The sequence below is a fragment of the Chrysochloris asiatica genome, unplaced genomic scaffold, assembly GCF_000296735.1.
Source record: "Chrysochloris asiatica unplaced genomic scaffold, ChrAsi1.0 scaffold00210, whole genome shotgun sequence".
Lineage (NCBI taxonomy): Eukaryota > Metazoa > Chordata > Mammalia > Afrosoricida > Chrysochloridae > Chrysochloris > Chrysochloris asiatica.
The window spans coordinates 3,037,592-3,055,810 of record NW_006408728.1 but is presented as its reverse complement, the minus strand read 5'-3'; the positions used below and the strand labels follow the sequence as shown (position 1 = coordinate 3,055,810).

General features: G+C 36.9%; 1 protein-coding gene across 2 annotated transcripts in view; it reads left to right on the top strand.

Annotated features, from left to right (window-relative positions):
- The window catches only part of PLA2G4A (phospholipase A2, group IVA (cytosolic, calcium-dependent)), a 164,392-nt gene that overhangs the window by 40,408 nt on the left and 105,765 nt on the right, over nt 1-18,219 (top strand). For both annotated transcript variants that reach the window (XM_006872693.1, XM_006872694.1), the window contains exons 3-4: nt 1,935-2,083; nt 3,722-3,835. In XM_006872693.1, the coding sequence (XP_006872755.1) occupies nt 1,935-2,083; nt 3,722-3,835 (263 nt within the window). The remainder of the gene's footprint in view (nt 1-1,934; nt 2,084-3,721; nt 3,836-18,219) is intronic.

Genomic DNA, 18,219 nt, shown 5'->3' with positions numbered 1-18,219 from the left:
CGGAAACCCTGTACAGGGTCGCTATGGGTCGGAACCGACTCGAAGGCACTTAACAACAACAACATATATATATATATATATAAAATGATTTGCCTCAAGCACTACTTTATATAAAGTAGAAAAATCTGTTGCATTTTTGACACCTACCTCATTTCCATTTGCTGTAACAAATAGCTTACTGGTGAATATCATAGCCTTCAGTATGGGTTGCATCTCAATGTAAAGAAAATAAAAATCCTCACTGCTGGATCAATAAACAACATCTATATAAATGGAGTTCTGGTGTGACATTGTTGGTTAATGTGCTGGATTGCAAAGCCCACTTGTACCATAAGGCCGGCGGTTCAAGTTACCAGCTGCTCCTCAGAAATCATATACAGGGTCGCTATGGATTGGCTCCTGACTCTACAGCACTTAACAACAACAATATATAAATGGAGAAAAGATGGAAGTCGTCGAAGACTTCATTTTGCTTGGATCAACAATCAACCTGCATGGAAACAGCACACATAGAAGTATTGATGCATTTGAATTACGGTGTTAGAGGAGAATGTTAAAAGTACTCTGAACTGTCAAAAGAACAAGCAGATCTGTGTTGGAAGAAGTACAGCCAGAGTGCTCCTTGGAAGCCAGGATGGCCAGATTTTACCTCATCATTCAGACATATTATCAGGAGGGACCAATCCCTGGAGAAGGATGTCATTATTGGTAAAGTGGAGGGTCAGAGGCAAAAAGGAAGACCCCTAATGAGATGGACTGGCACAGTGGCAACAGCAGTGGGCTCGCGGATAGCTACGATTGTGAGGTTGGCACAGGATCAGGCAGTGTTTCCTTCTGTTGTGCATAGGGTCACTATGAGTCAGTACCAACTCAATGTCACCTAACAACAATAACAACCATCTGAGTCCTGGTGTGGCATTGTGGGTTAATGCACTGCACTGCAAGATGGATTGAACCACAAGGTCAGTAGTTTAAGCTCACTAGCTGCCCCTTGAAAATCCTATTCAGGGTTGGAACCAATTTGATGGTGCTTGGAGTCCTGGTGTGGCGCTGTGGGTTAATGCATCAGACTGCAAAGCCATTTGAACTGCAAGGTCAGTGGTTCAAGCTGACCAGCTGCTTCTCAGAAACCTTATACAGGGTCACTATAGGTTGGAACCGACAAGACGGCACTTAACAACAACAACAACAAATGTGAATGTCAACTCTTAGAATTATTTAGTACATAATCAATGCAACCCTATAAGGAAATTTTATAATGACTATGTCATAATGACTTCATTACTTTATGTGGTAAATAAAACAACCAGGTAATGCTTCTAATCTAGGCAAGTATCTTGGCAAGTTCAATGATCTTGAACCCAAAATGCTGTCATTGTCACCATCCTGGAGGAAAGAACATACTGTGTTTAACTTCATGAGAGTATCATGATTGTCTAGATGCTGAATGAAACAGTTTAAGGCAGTAAATATAGTCTCTGAGAGTATGGAGGACTTCTGAGTAAATCAGTAAATGATTCCTTCTCTAGAACTATTACAAAGGGTAGGAACATAATAGACAAAGCATATATAGTTTACAGTGTTCTTGTATTATATGTTATATTGTCTACTGCTGTGATTGTGTGCCATTGTGCCAGTTCCAACTCGTAGTGATCCTGTACAGGGTTTGAACTGCTGATCTTGTGGTTACCAGTATGGAAATTATGAACTGGTACACACCTCCAGTCCAACACCTAGACATTTTAAGTATGTGATGACTTCAAAAGATTTGTGGAAAAATGGAATGAAAACATAATAGTTTTTCCACCAAGCATTTTGTAACCACCTTGTACATTACTGAAGATTCTTTGACAATAAGCTGATGACATTTAATTAAAAGTAAACATACTGTGAATCTCATTATGCCTCTCCTCATTTGTTTTTACTGTCCATAGTTGACACTCCAGATCCCTATGTGGAACTTTTCATCTCTACTACTCCTGATAGTAGGAAAAGAACAAGGCACTTCAATAATGATATAAACCCTGTGTGGAATGAGACTTTTGAGTTTATTTTGGATCCTAATCAGGAAAATGTTTTGGAGGTAAGTGCATCACTTGGGCACTATTTGATAGTTGAAATTCATATTGAGAGAAATACTTGATTTTGCTTCCATCGAGTTCTCTTCATACCAAGTTTAGTGGAATCTAGCTGGGCAGCACAATAGACAGTTTCTAGATAGGGCACATTAAGTGAAATGTGTGTTCAACAGGAAATGTAGGCTTCAGATAGGACGATTCTTGTGTTCTTTCCATGTGTTTTGAAGGAAAATTGAATCATATAAAACAAAATTGTCGATTAACTTTTTTTTTTTTTAAGTTTTTATTGTGAACTGAGTGATAGTTTACATGGGAGAATATTAGCTTTATACCGTCGTTTTATTGCAATGATTATAATCTCCTCCATGCATTATCATGCAACAGTATTTGCTTCCATTACCTCTGTTTTTAAATTTATTTTATTAATTAAATTTTTTTTGGGGGGGAGATGTACACAAAAACACGCAGGAATATATAATAATTTAAACAACCTAAGGGCATATTCTGCAAACCTGCCTTCTGGCCACCAGCACCCAGTCCCTCTCTTCCCATGAGTCCAGAGTCTTCAGCTGCTCTGTGTCTCCCTATCCTCATCTCTTCCACCATCTCTGGTGTTGCTGCTTCTCTGGCTAGTGTCCCGCATTCCACTTGTCCTCTTCTCCCTTGATAGTCCTAGGGTCTTCTGTTCCTGGAATGTAAGATTAACTACTCCCCCTTTTTTGTTACAAAACTTCTACCTTTGCAGTTGTGACAGTCTCAATTAGTCTTGATAACAATTACTCACTATTGAATCATAAGAATCTTATCCCCATTTCTTTTCACCAGACCCATCTAGACAAAATGAAAACTATTCAGTGGGATTTCTACCTTCCTCAGCACATTCTTAAGCTAGACCCCCTCTTGAAAACTTGTAAGCAGTCACTTTGTGCCTTTATTGCCCCCTCATTTTAGGTAACTAATATCTAAGTTGCCCATTCCTATTTACCCTGTATGTAGAGGGGATAGGATTGATATTTGGTGTGAAGACTCCTTCCCTCTCAGTTGATATTTTGAGCTATCTCTTCCATAAGTCAAGTTCATCAAATTGTAACAATTTACACTTGTTCACTTGTTTCCTTTATCAAAAACATTTTTTTTTTTTAAATCTTCTTCTAGTCGAGTTCTGATTATCAAGCTATCAAGGCTAAGTCAAATAGGTACTATCTGTAAGTTTGAGCATTCTTGTGCATCTCCCCTCACATCATATCAGCTGGATGCTTCACTCTTCAATTACATTTTAAACAAATTAAAGGAGATTATTCCAAATTATATATATATGATTGTTTATGTAAATTTTTTTCTGCATATTCTAAAATAGAATCCCCCAGAAGGGGGATAAAGTTACATTTTTGAAAACATGATAATCAATAGGTCAGTCAGGAAATTTTAAAAGAAATTATTATTTTAGTACAAATGTAGTAATAAGAAGGAAAAGACAGATGTATGCAAATTGTTACCTGTTAAAAATTAAAGCTCTGAACTGATGGTTAAATGTTATTTGAGAACTTTTATTTTTTAAATGTGATAGTAAATTTAGACATAATTTTTAAAAGATTCACACAAAGTTTTATGCTTGTGCTCTATCTACCTTTTACTGCTCATAGATCACATTAATGGATGCCAATTATGTCATGGATGAAACTCTAGGAACAGCAACATTTCCTATATCTTCTATAAAAGTGGGAGAGAAAAAGGAGGTTCCTTTTATTTTCAATCAAGTAAGTAACACAATGAATTGCTTTTCAAACTTATGTTAGATAAAAATCTGTGTTTTCTCAAAAGTTGGGTGTAATTCTTAGAATATTTTTATTGGTGGTGGTGGTGATTGTTTTAGGCTGGGTTCTCTAGAGAAGTAAAACCAGTGAAGCTTATATATGTATATATAAAGAGGGGTTTATATCAAGAAAATGGTTCATACAATTGTAGACTTGGGCAAGTCCCAAGTTCATTGGCCAGATGTCAGTCAGTTTGGAAGCTTCTAACTCACATAATTGCAGGGCTGTTAATCCAATATTGACAGTCAGACCACAGACAGGTAGTTTAAACAGACAGAGATGGCTAGCTGCTCCCAGGATCAGCAGCCAATAGAGCAGAACACTGGCTCAAGTCCGAAGAACCAAAGATTGGATTACAAACCAGATGTAGACTCCAGACCCAGCAGAAAAACAAACAAGCTTTTCCAGAATGACCAGTGTATTAGAAGCAGGCCACACCCTTAAGGAAACTGCCTTTGAATTTATTGGCTCCTCATTGCAGATCTTATTTTTTGGGATTACTACATTTTAACTGCCCGACCACCACTGAGAATCCTAGCACAGTCAAACTGACACAAACCTTAACTATCACAGTGTTGCTGGTGATTATGCTTGTTTTTAAAAGATAATTTTATTTGTTTGTTTTAAAGAGAAGAATTTATCTTCCTTTTCACTTCTTGTTCTTATCTTTTTAATTCTGAGGTCTGTAAACTGTGTTTGAGGTAGTATGCTAATACAACAGAAATAGCCAGCTCTTTTGTTGTTACAAATTATAACATTGGGATTAAGCAGTGACTTTGGATGCCATTGGCAGAGCTATTGCAAAACATTTGGAAAGATGAATGGAGATGAAAAATTTAAGAGGAATGGCAGAGAGAGAGAGAGAGAAGTCAATGAAAACTTCCAATGGTGGAAGTCAATGAAAAACTGCTGGGAAATCCAAATTATCCCCAAATTATATTTTTATTAGTACATGAATCCTCGGTGATGGAGTATCTCTGTTTTAAATAACCCTGAAATAATTAGGACTGAAACAGTGAAGAGTTGGTAGAAATTGTCTTAAAGTTATGGGCATCTTTGTATTTCTAGGCTTGATTTCTCTTATTTTTTATGTGTCTGGAGTTCCGATATCTTGTGTTGCAATAATAAAACCCTTGGGGAATTAGTAATAAAGAACCAATTCTTTGGATTTTGAATTTTATAAGAAATTAATTAAGTAGTTCACAGTAAACAATCATGAGTCATTATCCAGGAAGCTGATTAATACATCTATTTCTACTTTGATTAAGAGATGTGCATTTTTGCACATCTTCAGAATAACTTTTTGAATTCCTACAGTCAGAAAAATCTTACCTATCCCATAATTCTCACTTCCATGTAGCTTTTCCTAAACTTTACTATCTGAAATGATCACTCCTTCTTTGTACTCCCATGAAACTTACTTGTGGTATGAATTGGGCTAAATGATGTATACTGTTTAAATTTTCATCTGCTCCATGTAAACTAAAATCCTGTAGGTCAGAAAACTTTAAATACTGTGCATACAGTTTAAATTTCAGAGTTTCTACATAGTTTATATTTATTGAGTGTGAATATAGACCTGTTTTAAAAACCAATTTAAGCCCAAAGTGTTTTTTGACCAGATAATGAAATCAGAACAAGCCAGCTCCTGTACATGTGTTTCCTTCAACTGCTCCAGGAAGCATGTCTTGTATTCAGTGCCAAGAAGCATATTGCCCACATTTCTGTTCATCCCTTTTTAAAACTATTTCATTCATTAAAGAATGTACAGAGTGCAATGAGAACACAGAATAAAGAAATATTGTATTGTGGGAGGAGGCTAAAGATGGCTATGTATTGATAGATGATTTTGAACAGGTTGAAAAGTGAACATAGTCACAGAGTTTGTGTTTAAATCCTTCTTCCGCCTTTTACCATTTGTTTGATTCCAGGGAAATCATTTCATTCCTTTGTGCCTCACATTACTCATCTGTAAAATGGAGACAATATCTCATAGGAAAATCATCATATTAAATAAATTAATTTTATTTAAATATACATATTGGAGTCCTGGTATGGGGCTGCAGGATAATGTACTGGACCTCAAAGTCAGTTTTAACTGCAAGGTCAGTGATTCAAACTCACCAGCTGCTCCTCAGAATCCCTTTACAGGGTCACTATGAATCAGAACCAACTCGATGACACTTAATAACAACAACAACATATATGCATATTATACTATAACCACCACTCATCTGTCAGCTTATGTGTTGTAGTTAATCGCTGTCGAGTCAGTTCTGAGGCATAGTGTTCCTATATTGGGTTTCCGAGGAATGACTGCTGGGTTCTATGGTGTTTTGCATGTTGCTGTGATGCTGGAAGGTGTGCCACCAGTATTTTAAATACCAACAGTGTCATCCATAGTGGACAAGTGTCAGCAGAGTTTCCAGATTAAGATAGACTAGGAAGAATGACCTGGTGGCTTATTGGTCAGTGAAAATCTTATCAATCTTGTCATTGATCCACAATCAATAACAATAGGAACAACATTCAAGAAATCAAACAATTTATTGCATTGGGCATATCTGCGACTATAGATCTCTTCAGAGTGTTAACATTGTTACAAAGCAAAGAAAGGTATGTCTGACCCATGGCATGTTGTTTTCAATCACCTTGTATGCACATGAAAGGAACCATGGTATACATTGGGAAGCTTACTCCAAGGTCAGAAATTCAAATCTACCAGCCTGTCCTTAATCCTGGAGTCATATGTGGCACTGTTGGCTAATGCACTGGACTGCAAAGTCGTTTTGCATTGCAAGGTTGGCAGTTCAAGCTCACCAGCTGCTCCTTGGAAATACTATGGCGCTATGGGTTAATGTGCTGTACTGCAAGGTAGGTTTGAACCACAAGGTTGGCAGTTCAAGCTTACCAGTCACTCCTTGGAAACACTATACAGGGTAGGTATGGGTCAGAACCGACTGGACGGCACTTCACAACAATAACAACTTCTGTAAAGATTTATAGGCCTGGACATCCTATACAGAGTCACTATGAGTTGGAACTGACCCATGGTACACAGCAGCAGCAAATTCAAGTGAAAACTAGACAATGGATAAGGAAGATTGAAGAGTTGATTGGTGGTGACAAAGAATATGAAATATACCATGGACCTCCAGAAAAGCGAACAAATCTGTGTTGGATGACACAGAGCCAAAATGTACTTAGAAGCAAGGATGGCAATACTTTATTTTATTAAGACTTTTTTTGCATGTGAATTGAATGAAGATTTACAAAGTAGATTATCAGTTTGAAACTAAAAAAAAATCATACACTTAGTTCCATCTCAATGACTGTAAACCCTTCACTGTAACATCACTTACCCATTTCTATCCAGTGATACTTGTTTCTATACCTCCTTCTTTCCCAAACCTTATAAATTTTGCTCTTGGGTAAATGCTGCCCTTTTGATTTTGATTGGTTAACCATTCAGTGGTGTTCATGCCTTACTATTGTTGTTGTCCCCACTATATACCAGTCTATTACTTGGTTGAAAATTGAGCCACTAGGGTGAGTTCAATTTCAGACCTGAAGAGTGACCAGAGTTATAGTCTTGGGGTTCTACCAATCTCTATATGACCAGTAAGGCTTGACTTTTTTCATGATTTTGAGTTTTGTTCCATATTTTCTATCACCTTATCCAAGATCTTCTAATGTGATCCCTTTCTGAGCATTTGATCGTGATAATCAGGTCACATTTAATTCTTCTGATATCAGGCTCATGGAGCTTGATGCTCATGTGAACCTTTAGTCCACTGGACTGATTGTTTCCACTTCAATTTTCATCACTCTTCTTTCCTCTGGACAGGGAAAGACCGATAGGTGCACCTAGGATGGCTGCTCATGAGCTTTTAAGATTCCAGTTGTGACTTATCAAAGTATGTTGTAGAACTTTGTCTTTGTGAATTAAGTTATGCTAGTTAACCATGGTATCCCCCGAGATTACAATCCTGAACCCCCGGACCCAGAAACTCATTCCTTCACGGTGTTTGAAATTGTATAAGAATGTTTCATAACTTTGTCCCTTGTATGTTCCACTACATTCATGGTTATATTTGCAGCAGAGATAAATAACCTTTGCTAAACTTTCATGTATTTGTGGGTATACTCGCTCTCTCCTTCTTACAACCTGCCTATCTGTGTATCTACCTGCAGATCATTGTTTTTATAGGCTATTGCATATTTACCTCTTTTGCCTTTAACAATGGATTCACAATCAATGCCAGTGAAAACAGCAATCAAGAAATCAAATAATGTATCTTATTGGGTACATCTACTACAAAAAGACCTCTGTAAAGTGATAATAAGCTAAGATATTACTTCGTAGACTAAGGTGCACCTAACTCAAACTATGTTGTTTTCACTCACCTCACATGCATATGAAAGCTAGACAGTGAATAAGAAGACTGGAAAAGAACTGATGCTTTTGAATTATGGTGATGGTGAAGAATATTAAATATACCATGGAATTTCAGAAGAACAAATAATTATTACAGGACTGTGTATATAACAGTATTTACTTTTGTTGCCTTTAACAGTGGATCCACAATCAATGTCAATGGAGGCAACAATTAAGAAATCAAACAACTTATTTGGTACATCTGGTACAAAAGATAAAGAGGGTGAAAAGGCAACTAACATTGTCACACTTTTATGTATTTGATTTGACACTTTCCCTCCTACACCCAGTCGGCCTATCTATGTACCCACTCATTATTGTTGTGAAGTGTCGTCAAGTCGGCTCAGACTCACAGCAATCCTGCATAGGGTTTCTGAGGAGTGGCTGATAAGTTTGAACTGTTGAATTTTTGGTTCAAGCTGACCTTGTGGTCCAGTGTTGATCCTACAGTTTGAACTTTTGGTTCAAACTGCCAACCTTGAGGTTAGCATCCCAATTTGTAACCACTATGCTACCAGAGCTCCTTAGGATTATGTATAAACAGTATTAATTTCTGTTGTCTTTAACTCTTACATTCCTCCCAGTGTTTTCTCATGCCTGCCTTCTTTGATTGTTAAACACCTTCTTATTGTATATTGCCTTCCTCTTCACACAAATTTGCCTTCTAGGCTGTGAATTACTTCTCCTTCCCTCCCATCCCTGGTAACTATCAAAGAATGTTTTTTTTTTTTTTTGTTTTTTTTGGTGGGAAAATCTTTTCTTGACTAGTTACAATAGTGGTCTCATACAATATTTGTCTTTTTGTGACTGACTAGTTTCACTCAGCATAATGTCCTCAAGGTTCATCCATGTTGTGAGATGTTTTGCAGTTTCATCATTATTCAGCTTACATACTTTGCACATGTTACCAGTAGAGGCCAGTCTCTGGAGAAGAACATCATGCTTAGTATAATAAAGTGTCAGTGAAACAAAGGTAGAGCCTCAATGAGTTGGATTGGCACAGTGGCTGCAACAATGGACTCAAACATCAACAATTGCGAGGATGATAAAGGATGATATGGTGTTTTGTTCTGTTGCACGTAAGATTCCTATAAGTCAGAACCAACTTGACAGCACCTAACAACAACATTATAATATGTAATATAGCATATGTTTACATATATTGTCTATAAATATAATGTAAATAAAAATGAAATAGAATTATTTAATTATCATTAAATATAGTTTATTATATAAAATACAATTGATATAATAACTTTATTTATATACAAGGGGACTTCAAAAAGGTAGTGGAAAATGGAATTAAAAGATAATGGAGTTTTTTCATAAATTTTTTGAAGCTCTCCCATATTTATTTAAGTATTTTAAAAAACATTTTAAATATGTGACTATATAAATAATTGATTGTAAACATATGCAAACACTGTACATACATATATACATGTATAAATACATACACATGAATACAGTGCTCAGAACAATGCCCAGTACATATTAAATACTGACTATATAAATGTCTTTGCTCTCATTACTGTTGTTCTGCTGTTATTATACCTTGAGAAAAGAGAAGGATTTCAGCAGGCAAAGAAGCAGTTCTGAGCATTCTAGGCAGAAGAAATCACAAAACTATGAAGATTTGAAAGAAGAAAACAAGCAGGGACACTGCACTTGAAAGAGCTTGGCAGTGATACTTTGGAGCAATGGGGTAAATGTTTTAGAAGTAGTCTAAGGCTAAACTTTGAAGACTTACCTACTGAATGTTGCTAGAACTTTTTCTTACTAATCTTTGTTGAGGATTTCAAAAGCATAGATTGACTTTTCAAAAATGTAATGTTTTTTCCTTACTCTTTAAAGACTATTAGGGGGCATACTGTAGGAAAAAATGCATTTCCTCTTCTCTTGTCATTTCCTATTTTGTTGTTGTTGTTAAGTGCTGTCGAGTGGGTTCCAATGTATAGCGACCCTGTACAGGGTTTCTGAGGCTGTAAATCTTTTACAGGAGCAGAAAGCCTGATCTTTCTCCCGTGGAACAGCTGGTAGTTTCAAACTGCTAAACTTGAGATTAGCAGCTCTATTCATAACCACTACGCTTGGGTGATGGGAAAGTAAGGACTGAATAACTTTCAGTAACTACTGAAAAAGTGAAATAGGCAATTCAGAAGAAGCATAGACACTTTCAGGAACCTGATGCATATGGTTAAGTGTAAAACCCCTGGGGTTCTAAGAAAGTCTTTTTCACATTCCTGAATTTAAAGCAGCTTACATAATTATTTTCTTTAGTGTGCCTGAGAAGGTAGTTGGCCAAACAACTTTCCTTCATTAGTCTGTTTTGAAGAGTCCTTTGCAGTTTTTATCTGAATGACAAACCTTTGAATTTGTGAACCATGGTGGTAGTGGGGACAAAGGTAACAGTGATGGTAGAGTGGAAAGTCCCTTTGGCAAGCTACACTGCCGCTTTTGATCTCAGTCTCCACCTTTCATGGGAAGAGGATGCTCTATTTACAACCCTTACAGACACTATAAGGAAGACCTGACTAGCAAAGGAACAGTGTGGGAGATTAGTCTCTTAAACAACCTTGGGGATGGTTGTGGCAATCTGGCATAGTAAAGAAGGCACTTGATTTAACAAAAGCAGAACAAATGCTTCAAGCCAAGATGTGATTCTTAACTCCTTGAGGATTTTGTCTTCTGAAAATTAATACTGCGTCAGCCTAGAGTGATTTATGTGGCCAAGAAACATCCAGAGAAAGAACAGGAATCTCCAAATGGAAGCAACCAGATTTCCCAGGGCTTGCTCTACCCATTTAGGGAAGAAACTAGTAATCAGGAGCCTCAGGCCCCAAATTCATTTCTGTCATTAACCTCCTTTCAAAATATCTCAATTGTCATTTTTTTCTATTTTTGTTTTTTGACATGAGGTGCAATCCATATTGAAGTCGTAATCTTCATCAGTATTTTAAGTCCTCTTTCCTTCTCGCAAGCAAGGTTGTATGTATCATGCGTATCACAGGTTGTTAATGAATCTTCCACCAGGCTTTAAGCTACATTTTTCTTCACATAATCCAGTTTCTCGGACTATTTGCACAGCATATGGATTGAATAAGTATGATGAAAGGATGCAACCATGGCACAAACCTTCCCTGATTTTAAACCATTCAGCATCGCCTAGTTCTATTACAATGACTGCCTCTTTTTGCAGGCACTGTCTATTTAGTAATGAAGAAAACAAGCAAGAATCTCTACCTTCTAGAGTCTACTTAACAAGACAAAGAAGAAGCAAGATGAATTTTTCTTAATGAGTTATTTTTCTTAATTAGTGATAACCAATAAGAACCAAGTACACCAAACCAAATCAGTTGTGACCCTAGTGTGTTAGAGTAGATCTATGTTCCTTAGGGTTTTCAATGGCTGAGTTTTTGGAAGTATATCACCAGGCATTTCTTCTGATGTCCCTTTGAATGGACTTGAACAATCAGTCACATGTATCAACAGTCAGCATTACCCAGCGGCTCCACATAGAGATGAATGGTAAGTAAACCAGGAAAGGATGATGAGGGTCCATGTATGGGTGTTTGGAAGCATAGTTCTAAATATGTGGTTAAGAAATGCTTGCCTAGAGTAATCTGAGAGCAGGGACACTGGGAATAGAGCAGTTCTGAAGCAGAAATATGCCTGTTATGTTGATTAGCCGAAAAGAGGGGAGTATGGCTAGAACACAGAGAAAAACAAAACAAAACAGTAAGGAGAGTAGAATGGAGCCAATCAAAAGCATGGAAATCACTAACTGTTCCAAGGAAAACAGTGGCTTAAGGTAGTCCTTAAAGGAAGAATGTGGTTTGGTCACTAAATGGTGTAGGCAGTACTGACTGATCTGGCAGGCTGAACAAAGGCATAGGACTAAGAAGGACAAAGCATGTTCAAGAAACAGTGTCTAGATGAATTTCTTGGGAGCAGAGCATTTGAGCATGAAGGAAGGACTGGTACATTGAGATCAGAACACAATAGCCCTTAAATACAAAATTTTGAAATTTTGATGTAATGAGTCATGGAAACTTTTTGATCAGGTAAAGTAGAGAATTTAGATTAAAAATAGGTTTAGCTTTTTCCTCAGAAAGATGAGCAAGCAAAAAATTATTAGGTAACCATAAAGAGAAAACAAGAGAATGAAAACAAAAAGGTTGATGCAGCTTACTGCAAATGGCTTTTGTGGAAAATGACTAGAATGGACAGTATAGGGTGTTAAGTCTGAAGACAGGCTGAATAGCTGAATATGCCAATAGTGTTCATTGAAATGATTGCTTAGGAGCAGTGAGTTTTAGCTAGTGCTGGAGAGCATACTTTTATAGTAGATCCTAACTCTTCATTAGGCTATAATTTATCACATAATTTTAGTAAAAATACATATATATTTTTTATTTATTTATTTATTTTAAGGAGGTAGACAGTATTCAGGGTGGGCACACAGTTTGTTTTCTACCTGACATTTATAAACTCAGGGTTATGCTGTGTTCTTTGGAATCATCATTTTAGAAAGCATCAGCAAAGTGGGCTAACTCCAAGACCAGAGTAAGACTCACAATCTGGGTTCAAACCACGATTCTTACTACTTACCAACTGTGATGTTGGGCATGTTATTTACTCGATCTATGCCATTCATCCTTATCTGTGAAACCTGGTTTTGCATATATTACTTACTTCTTTAAAAATGCATGGAATTAATTCATGGAAAGTGTTTGAACACTGTCTGACCCAGTAAGCACTAAGTAAACATTAGATTATAATAGTCACTGGTCAGATCCAACTATACATTTGTAATACTTCAGGGAGCAGATTTAATTGGTTATCAAGCTTACTTACTTGAACTGAATGGTCAAAAATATTTAAATTCCATATATCAATATGGCAGAACCTATACATTTATAGATCTTTTGTGCCAAGATAGTTCTAGTTATCCATTCCTGTATATGTAAAGTGTGGATTTGTGTCACAATATCCCATTAATAAAATTATCATGCTGAAATATACATAATAAGACATTTGCCATTTCAATCATTTTTATGTATATAATTAAGTACCATGTTCTGCAACACTCACCACTATTTATTTCCATTTTCTTTCATCACTTTTAGTAGAAACTTAGTGTCATTTAAGTAATACCTCCTCATTTTCCCCTCTCAACTGTTCCCATTAAAAAATATGTGGGGCAGCTCCATGTGTACCAGAGTAGAATTGTACTCCATAGGGTTGTTAATGACTGATTTTTTAGAAGTAAATCACTTTTCTTCCAAGGCACCTTTAGGTTGCCAGCCAGCATATTAACATTTGTTCCGCTGACCCTGGTAAATACTGCCCACCCAATACTGTTAAGCTGATTATGAGTGATAGTGATGTTATAGGACAGAGGAGAACTGCCCCGCAGGGTGTCCAAGGATGTAAATCTTTACAGAAACAGATGGCCTCATCTGACTCCTGCAGATAAGCTAGTGGGTTTGAACAGATAACCTTTCAGTTAGCAGTCCAAGGCTTAACTGTTTTTCTCTATGAATTTGCCTATTCTAGATATTTAATGTAAGTGGATCATGCAATATTTGTCTTTTGTGTCTAACTTATTTTCTCAGCATAAGGTTTTCAAGATTCATCACTGTTGTAGTATGCATGAGAACTTCACTCTCTTTACGGCTAGTATTTCATTGAACATTAATATTTTGTAAATCCATTCATCTGTTGATGTATGCTTATGGTGTTTCCCCCTTTTAGCTATTGTGTATAATGTTGCAGTGAACATTGGAAAACAATTGTGTGAGTTGTTGTTGTTGTTAAGTGCCGTCGAGTCAGTTCTGACCCATAGCGACCCTGTACAGGGTTTCCGAGGGTGTAAATCTTTACTGGAGTAGAAAGCCTCATCTTTCTCCCGTAGAGCGGCTGGTAGTTTCGAACCGTTGACCTTAAGGTTTGCAGCCCGATTCGTAACCACTACGCTACCAGAAACTTCCAAATTTTTAGGGTATAGCCCTACAAATGGATTGGTGACAATTTAAAAGGATAATGATATAGTAGTGTCTTTAGAATTTACTGTGTTTTGAGTAAACAAAGCAGCCCATTTCAAGTTACTTTTGTTAGGTGCCATTAAGTCAGTACAGGCTCATAGTGGCCCTATGCACAACAGAAAAAAACACTGTCTGGTCCTGCACCGACCTTACAATCATTGCTATGTTTCAGCCCATGCTGCTGCCACTGTGCCAATCCATCATGTTGAGGGTCTTCCTCTTTTTTCTTCAACCCTCCACTTTATCAGTCAAAATCTACTTCTCCACTGACAAGTCCCTCCTAATATGTCCCTTCTGATAATATGTCTGAAGTATGAGTGACGAAGTCTGCTCATCCTAGCTTTCATGGAGCATTCTGGCGGTATTTCTTCCAACACAAATTTGTTTGTTCTTCTTTTGGCAGTCCCTGGTACTTTCAGTATTCTTCTCCAACATCATGACTCATATGAATCAATTCTTCTATAGTCTTCCTTATTCACTATCCAACTATCACATGCACATGAGGTTATTGAAAGTACTCTACTTGGGACAGGCATACTTTACTCCTCAAACTGACATCTTTGTTCTTCAACACTTTTAAGAGGTCTTGTGTAACAGATTTGCCTAATACAATATGTCATTTGATTTGTTGACTGTGAATTCTATGAGTGTTCATGGTTGATTTGAGCAAAATGAAGTCCATGAAAATGCTAAGTATAAAGCAGAGAGATTGTACTTGCTCTTGACTTTTCTGGACAAAGTTGGTGTATGCTGGTGACTACTTTGAGGGAGGTAATCACTAATTTTATACTGAAGATGTGTTTTAGTTTTCCATCCCTTTGTAGAAGTTAATATTATTGTTTCAATTTGTCATGCTTTATGGCTTCTGTATTATCTGTCTAATTTTGACTGATTGCTTTCTTTGTTACTTATTTATGATTGATATTTGAAAATGCATGAGCATATAGTTCTATAGAAGAGTTAGAGGCAAAGATTTTTTAAAAGTGGAGTTCAGAATGTTACATTATAATCAGGTAATATATGTATTTATGTGAGAAGAGAAAGACTACAATTGAGGTAATTTAATGAGACAAAATAAGGTTTGGAGGGAAAACAAGAGAACTATATAATTTCGTGAGAAAAGCAGAATCTTTTTGAGGTTATGAATGCTATTATAACTGATTTAGGGCAGACTTCAAACTTGGGTCAAGTAAGTTCTGGCTTGAAGAGTGAATGCATTTTTTTTTTTTTTTTTTTTTTAATCTTCACTATCCTACCTCAAAGGAACCACTATGGTGGCATAGTGGTTAAAGCCCACCTGGAAAATGTGGCAGTCTGCTTTCATAAAGATTTACAATCTTAGAACTCCTATGGGGGTAGTTCTACTTTGTCCTATATAAACACGTCGAATTGACTGAAGAGCAGTGGGTATGGATTTTTTGGTTCTATCTCGGGGCTAGATTAACTCTCCAGCCCTATGGATAACTTAGTCTGCAGGGACTTTGATTGTCTTTCTTTTCTACAAGACATCCTACTGGTTCATTACATTGATGACATTATGCTCATTTGACCTGGTAAGGTGGTAGTATCAATGACTTTAGATTTATTGGCAAGACATTTGCATGCTCTTGTTGATATTAGGTACTGTTGAGTCAGTTCTGACTCACAGTGATCCTATGTATGAAAAATCAAAACACTGCCATCCTCAAAATCATTGTTATGTTTGAACCTATTTTTGTATCTTTTGTTTCAGTCTAGTTCATTGAGAGTATTCTACTTTTTGCTGACCCTCTACTTTACTCCAAGCACTTCTGGTAACATGTCCAAAATATGTGAGATGAAGTCTTGCCATTCTTGCTTCTAAGGGACATTCTGGCTATACTTCTCCCAATACAGATTTGTTCATTCTTCTAGAAGTCCATGATATATTCAGTAATCTTTGACAGCAACATAATCCCAAAACACCAATTCTTCTTCAGTCTTCCTTATGTATATAAAGTCATTTAAAATACCATGGCATGGGTAATGTGCACCTTAATTCTTATAGTGATTCCTTTACTTTTAGCATTTTAAAGAGGTCTTTTGCAGCAGATTTGACCATTATAATACAAAGCTTGGTTTCTGTCTTTCTTTCTTTTTTCTTTTTTAAGGTTTTTATTGTGGATTGAGTGAAAGTTTACAGGCAGATCATCAGTTTTACGTTCAACAAATCATACACCTTATTTCATTATGATTATAATCCCCTCCATGTACCATCAGTTAACATTATTTCTCTCTAGTCACTTTAGCTCTTAAAAACAAAAACAAAAACAACACTCATGCATATATAATAATTTACATTACCAAAAAGCACATTCTGCAAGTCTGCCTCCTGGCCACTAGCTCTTAGTCCCTCTCTTCCCATAAATCTAGAGTCCTCAGCTGCTCCCTCTCTCCATGTCCTCATCTCTGCCTCCATATCTGGTATTGCTGCTTCTCTGGATAAGGTCTTGTATTCGGCTTGTGCTCTTCTCCCTTGATTGTCCTAGGGTCCTTTGTTTCTGGACCTTAAGATTAACTACTCCCTTGTTTTTGTTACAAAATGTTTACCTTTACAATTGTGACAGTTGCAATTAGTCATGATAACAATTACTCACTATTGAATCTTATCTCCATCTCTTTTCACCAAACCCATCTAGACAAGATGAAAACTATTCAATGGAGACTCTTTCTTCGTGCACACACTATTAAACTAAACTCCCTCTTGAAATCTTGTAAGCCAGTCACTTCTTGCCTTTATCGCCCCCTCATTTGAGGTAGCCAGTGCTTATGTTGCCCATCCCTATCTGCCCTGTGTACAGAGGGGATAGCATTGATACTTGATGTGAAGATTCCTTCCATGTCTGTTCATATTTAGAGTTGCTACCTCCATGAATATGGGTCAAGTACATCAAATTGTAGCAATTTATCTTAGTTTCCTTTATCAAAAATTGTTTTTTTAATCTTCTTCTAGTCAAGTTCTGATTATCAAGCCATTGAGGCTAGGTCAAATGGGTACTGTCTGCAAATCTGGGAGTTCTTATGCATAAGCTGTATGCTTCATTCTCAGCTTTAGCCTTTATGTTCTTGTCCATGGGCTCAGTTGTCCCCAGGTCTCACCACATTTTGGAACAACCAAAACTTCCTCTTCTCTCTCTCATCTCCAGGTGTATGGAAGTCGATAGAACATGGTTGAACTCAGCCCATTTCTTCATTGCTGCCTTTCCCCTTCTTCTGCTCACCAGTAGATCATTGTGGTCGTCAGTAAGCTTATATGCCTGCTCATTTGTTGCCTTTGAGTTTTAGTCTTAGAGGGGGGTTTTCCTGAAGGGACTTGTTTACTTGCCTTGATGGCATCCCAGTGAGCAACTTGCTTATTCTTACGGTAGTAGTCAATCATATTGCAATTTTTGTTTGGGGTTTTTCAAGTGAATGCATTTTTAATTTAGGATGCTAGCAATGGAAATTAAATGAATCTATTTATTTTGTGTTTTGAAGAGGTTGATCTACAGTCCATAACTTTTAAACAGATAGGACATTTTTCATTGCTCTTGTATCCTTAGAATTCTTCACTTGTCTGTCAGTACCACAAAGGATATGATCAAGAGCCAATGATACTGAAGGAGGAAGTTCAAGGTGCATTGAAGGAATTGGCAAATAACAAGGATCCAGGAATTGATGGAATAAAAAATGAAAACTTTCAAGACAGTGAGGTGGAACAGGAGGCACTCACTCATCTCTGCCAAGAAATTTGGAAGACAATTATCTTGCCAACTGATTGAAAGAGATCTGTATTTGTACCCATTCCAAAGAGAGGTGACCCAACAGAATGAGGAAATCATCGG